The 12,693-nt window shown below is 47.7% G+C and overlaps 5 protein-coding genes across 5 annotated transcripts; 2 read left to right on the top strand and 3 right to left on the bottom strand.

The window, feature by feature from the left end:
- Nucleotides 1-1,106: 1,106 nt before the first annotated feature.
- On the bottom strand, nt 1,107-1,874 carry GLAREA_00358 (uncharacterized protein; the record flags this gene model as incomplete). Its single annotated transcript, XM_008085116.1, has 1 exon — nt 1,107-1,874. The coding sequence occupies one exon, from the start codon at nt 1,872-1,874 to the stop codon at nt 1,107-1,109; it is 768 nt and encodes a 255-aa protein (XP_008083307.1).
- Nucleotides 1,875-5,350: 3,476 nt separating this feature from the next.
- GLAREA_00357 (WD40 repeat-like protein) lies at nt 5,351-7,104 on the bottom strand (the record flags this gene model as incomplete). Its single annotated transcript, XM_008085115.1, has 3 exons — nt 5,351-5,536; nt 5,609-6,815; nt 6,866-7,104. The coding sequence occupies 3 exons, from the start codon at nt 7,102-7,104 to the stop codon at nt 5,351-5,353; spliced, it is 1,632 nt and encodes a 543-aa protein (XP_008083306.1).
- A 224-nt stretch (nt 7,105-7,328) lies between these two features.
- On the top strand, nt 7,329-10,334 carry GLAREA_00356 (P-loop containing nucleoside triphosphate hydrolase; the record flags this gene model as incomplete). Its single annotated transcript, XM_008085114.1, has 1 exon — nt 7,329-10,334. One exon carries the CDS (start codon nt 7,329-7,331, stop codon nt 10,332-10,334), a length of 3,006 nt encoding a protein of 1,001 aa, XP_008083305.1.
- Nucleotides 10,335-10,763: 429 nt separating this feature from the next.
- On the bottom strand, nt 10,764-11,858 carry GLAREA_00355 (uncharacterized protein; the record flags this gene model as incomplete). Its single annotated transcript, XM_008085113.1, has 1 exon — nt 10,764-11,858. The coding sequence occupies one exon, from the start codon at nt 11,856-11,858 to the stop codon at nt 10,764-10,766; it is 1,095 nt and encodes a 364-aa protein (XP_008083304.1).
- Nucleotides 11,859-12,119: 261 nt separating this feature from the next.
- Nucleotides 12,120-12,593, top strand: GLAREA_00354 (uncharacterized protein; the record flags this gene model as incomplete). The annotated part of the gene is made up of 1 exon (XM_008085112.1): nt 12,120-12,593. The coding sequence occupies one exon, from the start codon at nt 12,120-12,122 to the stop codon at nt 12,591-12,593; it is 474 nt and encodes a 157-aa protein (XP_008083303.1).
- Between the last annotated feature and the right edge of the window lie 100 nt (nt 12,594-12,693).

The following is a 12,693-nucleotide window of genomic DNA, read 5'->3' as shown; positions in this document are numbered from 1 at the left end:
AGGCACCCAAGAAGCAGGGTAGTAGTATATGAATCTTTATTGTGAGTTCTCTAGGATAGATGCTTAACTGGCAAATAAGCTCTTTCAAACGTCCGTTTATCAATCTCTCCCAGTCGCCCAGCACATTCTTCCCCTCACTCTACTACCCACCCATCACCAAACCCACAAATACAACATTACATCCCCCTATCTCCCTCCCAAAACCTCCCCATTTCCAGCCTGCACCTCTCTCGCAACGTCACAGCCCCTTCACAGTCACGATACCCATCCTTTTCCAACTTCCAGAATCTAGATTCCCCTCCCAAGCGTCCGCCCTTCTCGTTTCGTTTCCAACCGAGCGCTCGCTCACCCCCAACTCCCAGATCCCAGATCCCCAGCTCCAATTCCCCGTTCCCCGGAAACACATCATACATTTCCCGTCTCAAGACCCCTCACTTATCCACTAAACGAGATAAATAATCGCATCGGCTACTTATCTACCAAAAACAAAACATGTGAGTGTCGAGTATGATGTTCCCGATGTGGATCAGATCGTGATGGCGGTGATATCTATGTGCATGTGATGTTTAGGTTGCGGGAAGTCTTGGATGACTGCCCGGGTTTAGAATTGTAGAAGGTTACCCATCGTGGGAGTATCAAGCGTGTTGTAGAGTAGGTATGGACATTGGATGATTAAGAAGAAGATGATGGAAGTATTACAGTCACATCATTAGACACAAAAGATAAGATTTAATGAATTGTATTCAAGCCTACGCTTGTCGCTAGCGCTGTCTAAAACAGTGAAAACAAGCAGTCTAGCTGCTACCTTCCCCTACATCATAAAGAGCGTACATGTCATCTAAGACACAACAGTAAAGGGATATTACCCATACCAACAAAAACCACTGCAACTATCAATTGCCTGTCCGTTTGTCCAGCCGATCCGTGAACTCCCATCCCCTATTTTCCATATCCTGATCGACAAAAGTATGTAAAGTTTAAATAAAGTGGTAAAGAGTGTAAGAATGTGAACCAAGTGGCCGAAAGTATATACATGGAAAGTGGTAGAGATGCCGGATATTATGTAGCATGAAGAAAACTGAAGGTGCAAGTCGTTGAAGAAACAACTATATCCACATCGCAGCCATCGCAGGCTTGGACTCTCCGAAAGCACTCGCGAAAAGACCTTGGATCTCGCTCATGTAATCTTCAGCGCGGAATTTGAATAGTCCCTTCGAGACAAGCTCCTGCTCCTCTTCATCGACGATGTCTAGCGTCTGCTGGCTGATACCGTAATCCTCGGCTAATTCAGTAACCTGTGCAAGCTCGTTTCCGAATGGGTGTGCGTCGGGTGCATCTACACTGGACGAGAACATGTTCAGTGAAGATCGAGTTGAGATGCTGTTCTTTGGAGATGACATTCTCGATGTTGAGCGTTTGCGTGCCAGTATCTCTGCGTTCTTCTTGGTGTGGGAGAGAGCTCTCTTTGGAATGACTGGTGCCTCCTCCATTGGGAACTCTTTATGTTGACCAAAGTAACACGAAAGATGATTTGGATCTGGTGAGCCTGCTCTTGGAGAAGATGAACCGATCGAGGAGGCTTCTGTGATTGGTGAAGACACCGAAGAATTTGATCTGTCAGAGCCGTCGTCCTCGGTTGATGATCTGGAGCCCGTCGAAAGCGCAGGAGAGCTTTTTGGGAAGATATCTGGCGCGTTGTAAGAAAGCATATTTGTGGTCGAAATCAATTCGATCGGCCCCGAGATCTTGCTTCTCACTGTGCCGGATGCGAATGAGTGTTTTGTGGTTAAACTCCTCGAGGGAATAGCCGAATTTGAGTCGGAATTCGATCCTCCTCTGTTCCGTCTCATCGTAAAGGCTCTTGAGAGGGACATTTTTCCTGATGGTAACTGATTGTCCGGGTCTGACAGATAATGATGGGGTATGTCTAGACTTTAGCCAACGGGAGTGATTTGGCGTGTGACGGTTTTGAGGGTGGGGTGGGGTGGATAAATTCGGTGCAGGTGCAGGTGTCGCTTTCCGTTTATTGGTCGTGGTCAGACGTCTTCTGCAAGTGAAGCGGTTGACTTGTCGCACAACCGGAAGGAGGTGCAGAGTGAAAAGACGCTTGCCAGCAATGCTGAGTGACTTTTAAAGTTCAGGTGACGATGTTTATTGATTCAAGTTGGTTGTTGCGGTCGGCGCGTTGTTCGGGGAAACTCTCGAAGGATATCCCTAGAAGGTTTGGTTGCAAGTTGGAATAAGTTGTAATGAAGGTAATGATAGCTGGTGGCAATGTGGTTTGTTGTCGATAAAAGACAATGAAAGGACTCAGTCCGTAAAGGGTTTATTTTGGTGTTGACAAAAGCGTTCTTTGTCCGCGAATTTGCCTGTAGCTGTAGGGAGCTGTGGTGGGCTGTCGATAAGGGAGTGATCGAACAACCGGGTTCTGCGAATTCGAAGTGAAGGAATGTAGGTGGACAGCGAATCGACCGGGCGATATTGAAGCTGTTGATGGTGCTGGCGGTGCGCGAAAAAGTGATGGAGGAGAAAAGGGACGGAGAAGGGGGAGAAATGGTCGTGAAGAAGCCTGCGAAAGCGCTCGCGGTGGGCCACGACGGCGGGCTGCAAGGGCAACAAGGGCAGGCACGACGAGCGAAAAACAGAACGGACCAGGGACCAGAAGCGGCCCAGCTCTCGATGTCAGGGGCCAGGCCCCGCCCGGTGGACGCTTGGGACTGGCTGGATCTGCGCGAAATCTTTCTTTGGACCGGCCAATGGAGGGAGGGGCGGTAAGCCCAGGGCGAATCCGATAGACCCAACACCGCAAGCAAACTGTCACCCAAAAAGGCCCAAAGAATCGTAGCTCGATTCACTACTCGAGCTAGAAGTCTCTCCTCCTGCTAGAAATGCACTTGCACTTGCCGAACGCAATGGTTTGTTTGAGAGTCAACATATTTACTCGTCGGCCCAATAACCTCTTCAATCTCGTCTCCGCCGCAGCCGTTTTGCTGCTTGCATGTTCATTTTCCATCGGGATGACAAGACGTCTCCTTTCAGCTTAGCGAGATGGGGACATGCCCTCAATCTGGAGCAGTGAGGCGTCGCGCAACGCTTTACGCTGCTCGCCACCGAGTTTCCTCGCTTAGATGACCGAATACACAAAGCTCACTTAGAAAAGGTCTCCTTTCGTAAGATGGTATCAGATCTTTGATTGCATCGTAAAGCATCTTCACTGCTGCCGCCGTGCGCAGTGGAAGATGGTTCAATTCTGGTCGCTCAGATCGAGGAAACATGGATGGCTGCCGCGTGGAAGATAGTCGAAACAATGGCCGCTGGGATGTCGGGGACATGCAGCGCCTTCATTGGACGAGTCTTCGTTTCAGGTACCAAAGCGAGTCGAGACGACGACCATCGAGATCGACTGGTGATGGCTTGGGTCTTTTCCTCATGGTCCAGGCGTGGAGACCGTGATGCTTGTGCTGGCTATGAAATCACAGTGCGCGACCTCCCGCGCGCGAACATATTTCAATGCCGGCGCAAGAACTACGTCAAGATACTCTGACGAGGCTTTCTCGGTTTAATGTCTTGTTGGCCTGTTCTATTCTATTCAGCGACTATGATGGCAAAGTGTTCTGTTGCAGAGACTGCTTTGGCTTGCGCTAAGCACTTCCATTTCTTCAAGTCAGTACCTGAGAATGCTTGACCTATTCTACTGGTATTAAGTGCACTAGTAATACATGTGTTTACAAGAATCACTTCAACACATAGATCAACTCACCTCGAATTATCTCCTGAATTATTTCCCTTGCAGTTTATTTCGAAGCGCAGTACTAAAATCTTGGTCCAATCTTACCCTTCTAGTCGTAGTTCTTTGGTTTTTTTCGGACGACGGTCGATCTCAATCCAAACTGCCATTCTGCAAATGTAGTGATGTTCTTTCATCAACATTTAGCGGCCTTGGAATTGATTGCATACTCTAGAGATAGTGCAGCACTACCCATTCATCAAACATCAATCTTCATCCCAAATCCCTCAACAAGGACTTACTAAAAATCCCAACGATCCCTCTGAAAATTTGTACCAATACTCGCATCTATCAATGATAGCATCAAACATATCAAAGCACCCGCGGTCATTCAAATCTCTAGCCGGACCTGCAAAAGTGTTCTGTATTTGACGAGCATGGTTCTAATAGAGGTTTTGGTGAGTTAGAAGTAAGCTGGGGAATCTGTGCTTCGTAGTTTTTGTACAAAGATTGTTCGACTAAGGGATTTCTCGAGACGAGAGCTACTCCTCATCTCGCAGGGCAGGAGAAAGCTCATTTTTATGAGAGGAGAAGCCGTCTTAATAAACCCTTCTGGTTCACATTTGTCGATATATCTTTAACTATACGAGATACAAAAAGCTACAACAGGACGCTGAGCTGTTTACTGTTCTTGGGCACGGGACAGTGACGGGTGTGCCTATGAGATTCCTAAACCCCCCAAGATGTCAGTGACGATATTATATAATAGTAACTATCGTCATAAAACACATTTAGTAGATCCCAACTTCCCAGGGTGAGTTTTGAGGTTTTGCTATAAACATACTCAAGGGTCACAGAGAACGTGCTGACATTCGATCTGCTGCAGTCCCGAGGTCATCCAATTCATCAACCGGTGTTTCCCCAGAATGAGGAGCCGAAGCGAAGGATGCTGTACCACAATAACAATCCTAGTAATGAAATCCTCCACCAACTGACAAAAGGAAATGAGATTCCAACGTTTTAATCACACCAAAACATTACCACGTAAATTATCCATTGTTGCGTCATGCTATCTATGATATAGACAAATCACGAACTTCTCGACATCGAGGCTCGAGCTTCAATTTCAAGGAACCCCCCTCTAAAAGATCGCTAGATCTACACAGCCCTCGGCATCCCGAGACGACGGTGCGAGCCTTGAATTCGGGAAAAGTCCAAGCACTGTAAATCATACAAAAAACAAACCAAGATCACTACTTTGTGGAGAAACATGTTGGTCTAATCTTCATGCGTAATGCCAGCCGAGATTATCAAATCCTCCACTTCGAAGAAGCTTTGCAAGTCAGCCTCATATACATTAGCACTTGCCACATATTGTAGCTTCGCCTGAGTTTTGGGTGGCATTTGGCAATTCCGCTGCAACTCGCCAAAGTTTCATCACCATCCTTGGTTCATTTGACTGCACCCCCCAGTATAGTCCCGCTGATTTAGAGTTATGATGCCCAGGATTTTGATGGCCTTGATCTTTGGATGAAGTGTTTCCAGCAGACACTAGTGGTGGATCAATAAGCGTAAACATCGTGGGTATCATCCATCCTGAAATATAACACCATATCTTTTGTTTCAATCCTCATCCATAGACTCCCAGCCTTCGCCACTCTTTTCATTTCCTTCTTCAGGCTCATCGTCGCCTGATTCATCATCATCGCTCTCATCTCGAACACGAACCAATCTTTCCTTGATCTCGCCCTCGACTGGTGTTACACGATCAGCGAATGCCCTCCGGACTGACGGGTTGGTGGAAGTATCCTATTAAAAGCAGTTAGTAAGTAACTCCTAAGGATTGGAGGAAATTTATGGTCTAGAAAAGGTGTAAATTACCCAGACTTGGACAATCCCTTTGCTGCCTGCCACAGACAATCTAAATGCAACCTCTTCATCTGGTGCGAAGACAGTCGAGAAGATTTTCCCAACTTCCAAGTTGCGAGAGACCACCATGGACGGGCCTGATGGTTGGATGTTCCACAGCTTCACCTGCTTGTCCGTTGAACCTGTCACCATGAACCCTGGAATAACTGGATTGATATCAAAAGCCGAAACCGATTCGTCATGTGCCTGTAATGTCCAAACGGGTTTGCTGGCTGCTGGTTTTGAAGGAGTATTTCGAACATCGTGGAAGTGAATAACGCCATTCTCGGTGGAAATGTAAAAATAGTTTGAATCGTGAGGATCCCAGCGGACGGTTTCAACATCACTCTCAACGCCCCACGTAGGAGCTTTAGCATCTGGTGCTCTCATATCTGCTGCAACGACCGTTCTGTCGTAACTTCCAGTCAGCAAGACGGTGGACTGTGTAGGATTCCAAGCCAGCGAGCAGACTTTATCCGTGTGGTGAGTGTATGATTTGGCACACTTAGTCGTGTTCAAATCCCATAGTTTTACTGTCTTGTCTGCAGAAGATGATGCAAGAAGATTACGATGCTGTCTGTTTGCTGCAAGCCCAAGAACTGCGTCAACATGGTAATCATCATTTGCCTTTTTCGACTTCTTGCGCTTCTTCTTTTTCTTCTTTGCGTCCTCAGAGCCTTCGGCATTTCCACCTTGACCTAAGATGGCATTAGGATACATGCAATCCACTGTATCCAAGTCCCAGATCTCGATATCTGGGTCGAACGTCCCCACAGCGACAAAGTTCGCTCTGGCATCCTTTTCCACGCCTGCTTTTCCAACTGGCATATCAATCCATTCAACGCAGAGGGGTATCGCTGGAAGCATAAGATCATGATGAACATAGAGATTATCGGCCTCGTCCTCGTAGACATAAATTTCCAAATGTGCTACTTCATCCTCTATCTTAGCAGCTAGAAGCATATTGTCGGTAGCCAGTATCTGTAACTCTTCTCGATCTTCGTCGTCGTCTTCGTTTTCCTGCATTGTGATATATGGATCATCTTTATTGGACTCATGGTATGCGAGGGACTTGACGTTTCCAAACATGCCCATAGACTCTCCATCCTTATCCTGCTCCATGGCCACATCTTCGTCATAGTGTTCCATGTCGTACTCTTTGAGGTCGTCATCCTCCTCCCTTGCGTAAGTCATCAGTAATAATAAACAAGAGGGGCAAGATGAATCTACCCAGTTGATTTCAGTGTTTTGGGAGCTTCTTCGGCATCAGAGCCCGAGTCATTATCATCGTTGTGTTTGCCATTCTGCTCCTCGGATTGCTTCTGCACTTCTTCTAAATCCTCATTGGCATCGTCAAGTTGTAGCTTCGCGAGTTCCGCGATTCGCTGGAATTCGTCTTCGTCAAAGGTATACTTCGTTGGAAATGGCGCAGCAAATCCTCGTGGAACCCACGCTGTGGCTGTGATCATCGACATGGTAAATAGATTTATTGTTGTCGTTTGCGACAAGAAATAGCAGCTATTTGAACAAGATCCTACCGCGGGGAAATTGTGCTCGAACTTTTTTTTTCGCGTATCTAATCGCAAGTTTTGATAGCGGACGCTAGTCGATCAGGGGTCCGCGTCACATTTCTAGGTTTCGGACAACTTCAGTACGACAGTTTTTGACCAACTTGACCGAGTCACACTTCAACATGGCAAGGGATGAGGGAGAACAAAGTCCTAAACGCCGGAAGCTGGACTACAATCCCCTGCGAAACGATGACCGGTTTGTCGTCCCAGCCCGGCCATCTTCAGCACATAATGGTTCGAAATCCGTGGTATCAAGATCGCAAAGTCGAGTAGGAAATGGGTCACGATCATCGACACCTCATGGACGGTCGAGATTCGCCTCGACTCCAGCGCCCAAGCAGGAGGAGTTCGACGGGCCAGAGCCATTCGTAAACGAAGAGGATTCCAATGCGCTGGATAGGGATTGGTATGATGGCGATGAATTTGGCCACACCTTTGGAGACGATTCCCATAACCCATTTGGATCTTACGACAACTCCTGGGCAGATCAGCAGCGAGAAGCAGCGTTGACGGAGAAGAAAACCGGCAAGCGCATAAGTGCTAGGGCAACACAAAAGCAGAAAGATGTTGATGCATGGGAAACAAATCGAATGCTTACGTCCGGAGTAGCTCAGCGACGGGATTTTGGAGACGATTTTGAAGATGATGAGGAAGCCACGCGTGTTCACTTACTGGTTCACGATCTTAAGCCCCCATTTCTGGACGGCCGGACAGTCTTCTCTAAGCAATTAGAACCAGTGCCTGCGGTTCGGGATAACCAGAGCGATATGGCAGTGTTCAGTCGAAAAGGAAGCAAAGTTGTAAAGGAGAGACGCCAGCAGAAGGAAAGACAGAAACAAGCCCAGGAAGCTACAAATATGGCTGGTACTGCGTTAGGAAATTTGATGGGTGTCAAGGAGGATGAGGGAGACAGTGCCGCTCCTGTGCCTGGGGAGGAAGAGCAGCAAAGCAACAGCAAATTTGCTCAACATATGAAGAAAAATGATGGTGCCAGTAGTTTCAGTCAGAGTAAGTCTTTGAAAGAACAACGAGAATACCTTCCAGCATTCGCAGTTCGAGAAGATCTACTGCGGGTGATACGTGACAACCAAGTCGTTATTGTCGTGGGTGAGACTGGATCTGGTAAAACGACCCAGCTTACTCAGTTCTTATATGAAGACGGCTACGCGAAACTTGGAATGATTGGGTGCACTCAACCCAGAAGAGTCGCCGCGATGAGCGTTGCAAAACGTGTCAGTGAAGAGATGGAGTGCCGGCTCGGAAGTACTGTAGGCTATGCTATTCGATTTGAGGATTGTACCAGCAAGGAGACGGCCATCAAATATATGACTGATGGTGTCCTTCTTAGAGAATCACTTAACGAGCAGGATCTGGACAAGTATTCCTGTGTGATCATGGACGAAGCCCACGAAAGAGCACTTAACACGGATGTGCTTATGGGGCTTTTCAAGAAAGTTCTTACCCGTCGGCGCGATCTTAAACTTATTGTTACATCAGCAACCATGAACTCGAAGAAGTTTTCCGATTTCTATGGCGGCGCGCCGGAATTCTTCATTCCGGGACGAACTTTTCCTGTTGATGTTATGTTTCACAGGTCGCCGGTGGAAGATTACGTGGATCAAGCAGTACAACAAGTACTGGCTATTCATGTCTCTATGGGGGCAGGTGATATTTTAGTCTTCATGACTGGACAGGAAGATATTGAATGCACATGCGAGCTGGTTCAAGAACGACTGAACGCTCTCAACGACCCACCGAAACTCCTTATCCTTCCCATTTACAGTCAGATGCCAGCAGATTTGCAAGCCAAAATTTTTGACAAGGCTGCTCCTGGAGTCAGAAAAGTTATCGTTGCAACAAACATTGCCGAAACTAGTTTGACTGTTGACGGTATCATGTATGTCGTCGACGCCGGTTACTCGAAGCTCAAAGTCTATAATCCTCGAATGGGAATGGACACCTTACAAATAACACCTATTTCCCAAGCCAACGCCTCTCAAAGAGCAGGCAGAGCAGGCCGTACAGGTCCAGGAAAAGCATTCCATCTCTTCACCGAAGCCGCTTTCAAAGACGAGCTCTACATTCAGACCATCCCCGAGATTCAACGTACAAACCTCAGCAACACAGTCCTCCTCCTGAAATCCCTCGGCGTGAAGGACCTCCTTGATTTCGACTTCATGGATCCACCGCCTCAAGACACCATAACCACCTCACTCTTCGACCTCTGGGCCCTCGGCGCCCTCAATAATATCGGCGACCTCACAGCCATTGGCAAAAAGATGACCGCCTTCCCTATGGACCCATCCCTCGCCAAACTCCTCATCACCTCCGAAGACTACGGCTGCTCAGAAGAGATGCTCACCATCGTCTCCATGCTCTCCGTCCCCAGCGTTTTCTACCGTCCCAAAGAACGACAAGACGAATCCGACGCCGCGCGCGAAAAGTTCTTCGTCCCAGAATCCGACCACCTGACCTACCTGCACGTCTTCTCGCAGTGGAAAAGCAACGGCTACTCAGACGGCTGGTGCACCCGCCATTTCCTGCACCCGAAATCCCTACGCCGCGCAAAAGAGATCCGCGAACAATTACTCGACATCATGAAAATGCAAAAGATGAATCTGGTATCCTGTGGTACAGATTGGGACGTCATCCGCAAATGCATCTGCTCAGGCTACTACCATCAAGCCGCCAAAGTAAAGGGTATAGGCGAATACAACAACTTGCGCACATCCGTGACAGTCCAATTGCATCCCACATCTGCACTCTACGGTCTAGGCTACCTCCCCGACTACGTCGTTTACCACGAACTCATCCTCACGTCCAAGGAATACATGTCCACCGTCACGGCGGTAGATCCGCACTGGCTTGCTGAGCTCGGCGGCGTGTTTTACTCTGTGAAGGAGAAGGGGTATTCGGCAAGGGAGAGGAGGGTTACGGAGGTGGAGTTCAGTCGGAAGATGGAGATTGAGGAGGGGATGGCAAGGGATCGACGGGTGGAGGAGGAAAGGGTTGGAAGGGAAGAGGGCAGGTTGGTGAAGAAGGTTGAGGCGCTGGAGGTGAAGAAGAAGGTTAGGAGTGCGGGGGCTGTGAAGAAGGCGCCTGCTAGGAGGGCTGGTAGGGGGTTCTAGGTCTCTTGTAGACGACATAATTATTCGGTTGGAAAGATATTCATTCCAACTGGTCACGTGTGTCGTGACTAGCATCAAGTACAATACCACTAAAGAGAATATAATACCAAGCAGAGAACTCTTTTTATTCTTAGTCGGAAACAAGTATATACCAATCAAGAAACTGTTTATATTCTTAATCTGATGCAAATATGCAATCTGCTTCCATCTACGCAGCTATATCTTAACAATTACAAAATGATAAAGAACAAAGTATGTGTTTTGGGTATTCCGAACTCTCTCGAAGCAAAAAAAAAAATAGTAAAAAAGGTTCAAACGCCCGCTATGCTAAAAACAGAATCAAGGACCTCATGTACGTGAACGGTCCATAAAGTACAATTGTGTCGAAAGACAACCACCAGGTTAATATCACATCTTCATCCTCCATTATTATGCCGTCTCCTGACTCGTCCGCGGGGTCGAGGTGTCAGCGTCCAGATCCATCATGCTTTGAATCAAATGCTTTTCTTCTCCGGGTTGTAGAACTACTGCTTCTGTACCGGTTCTTCGGTTGGGGAATTTCTCGTTTCGAGGACTGACGATGCTCTCAACTTTCTCTCGATCATACTTTTCTACCACGAGATTGGTGACTGCGAAACCTGTCGATTCCTTGTCACCATCATGGGCACTGATCCATGTCTGGGCACAAAGATTTTGAGCAATTGCCAACCCTCCAGGAAAACCGCTGCAAATGTTTCCCCCGAGGTACCATGAGTTGGTGATCCGATCAAAGCAGTGGAGTAGAGCTGTCAATGGCAAAGCCGCTTCAGTGATGAGGTGTGATGCGACGTAGGGAGACAATGTCTTGTAGCTGCAGCCATGAGGTGAGAAGATGACTGACAAAGCTCTGTCAGGACGATGAGTAGTGGCGAACGATTGACCAGAGTGAGGTGAAGCCGGAGGTGTCAACGGAAACATATCCTGTGACGTCGGGGGTCTGTAGGTGATACCCACAGCACTGTGTAACCCGGTGAGATCCGCCTTCTGTGCCATGTATGCAATTGTAACTTCCCCTCTCGAGCCTTCTGGACTCAGAGCTGGCACCGGAACGCGATGCACGGTGGAAGTCTTACGACCTCGAGGTTCTTCCCACTTTGGTAGCGTAACAACTTTCTCAGCATCAAAATGCTTCCATCCTCGAATTATCTTGGCCGCTGCAGGTTCTGCTAAAATAACTGTCTTTCCTCCACTCGGTGGTAACTGTGTGAGGGTCTCCCTATGGCAATGATCGGTTTTTGATTGACTGATAATGACAAGATCGGGTTCCGGGAGTTCTGTCAACGAGGAAATGCAAGCTGGGATCCTGTGCTTAGACGTAGAGAATTTGGAATGCCATATCTTCGAAGGACCGGAAACCCACGGATCGAGGAGAATTGTGAATGGTGTGCTCGATTGTCCAGGTGTAGGTGGAAAAGAGGTTGGAATGGGTTCGAAGCTAAGTAGGAACGAAGCATCTGAATTCAGATGCTTGATCTTCAAAGACATCTTCGATATGTAAAATGATATTTGTACAGGAGGCCGTCGGTTCCGAAAAGTTCATTGTATTTTGTAGAGGAAAGATTGGAGAGGAAAGCGGAAGCGGGGGAGGTTTGACGAGTATTGAAAGACAGCCGCAGTGGTGATATTCAAGATATATTCGTTCAAAGTGATTTTGGTATCTGAAAATTTATATATGAAGGTAGTCGAAAGTATCACCGTGAGGAAGTTCTCAATCCAAACATATTGTTGTGATCTCTGTAGGCCACAATGGAAAACGTCCAGTGTGAAAAAGAAAGAAAGATGGGATATCTGTACGACGACGACATGTGTTGTGCCCGACGCGAAGACTGGTCGAGCTCGGGCGAGCAGGGAGGAGAGCAAGTCGAACCTTGGAATCTTGGAATTGTGGAGTTCGATTGGAGGGGCAGGAAGCGTCTTGAACCGTCTTGCTGGGCTGGTGACAATGGGGTCAAGTCGAAGCGAGGAAAACAGGGGGCATTCGCGTCCGTCAGGGTCAAGGTGAGGGAAACATCGGCAAGAACGACGCTTCGGAGGCCTACGAAAGCCACACCAATTTTGATCGATCGTGCTCCTCGCCTTGTCCTGCCTTTTGGGGATCGTGCTCAGCCGCTATTCTTATTGATCTTGACGTCTATTTCGCACTTCTGCTGTGACACCTTGACAATTTCTATTCTTGCGCTCTTCTTTGCGAAAGAGCCTATCATTTACGTAGACTTTTAACTCTTTATTTCTGTTCCAATCCCCGGCGCTCTTGGCTAATGGATCAATTTGTCAAGGCGAAGTCCAGTACTTGAAACTGAGCTGACTTTAAAAATATGCA

Source organism: Glarea lozoyensis, assembly GCF_000409485.1.
Source record: "Glarea lozoyensis ATCC 20868 chromosome Unknown GLAREA3, whole genome shotgun sequence".
NCBI classification, from domain to species: Eukaryota; Fungi; Ascomycota; class Leotiomycetes; order Helotiales; family Helotiaceae; genus Glarea; species Glarea lozoyensis.
This window is presented reverse-complemented; position numbering and strand designations above follow the sequence as displayed.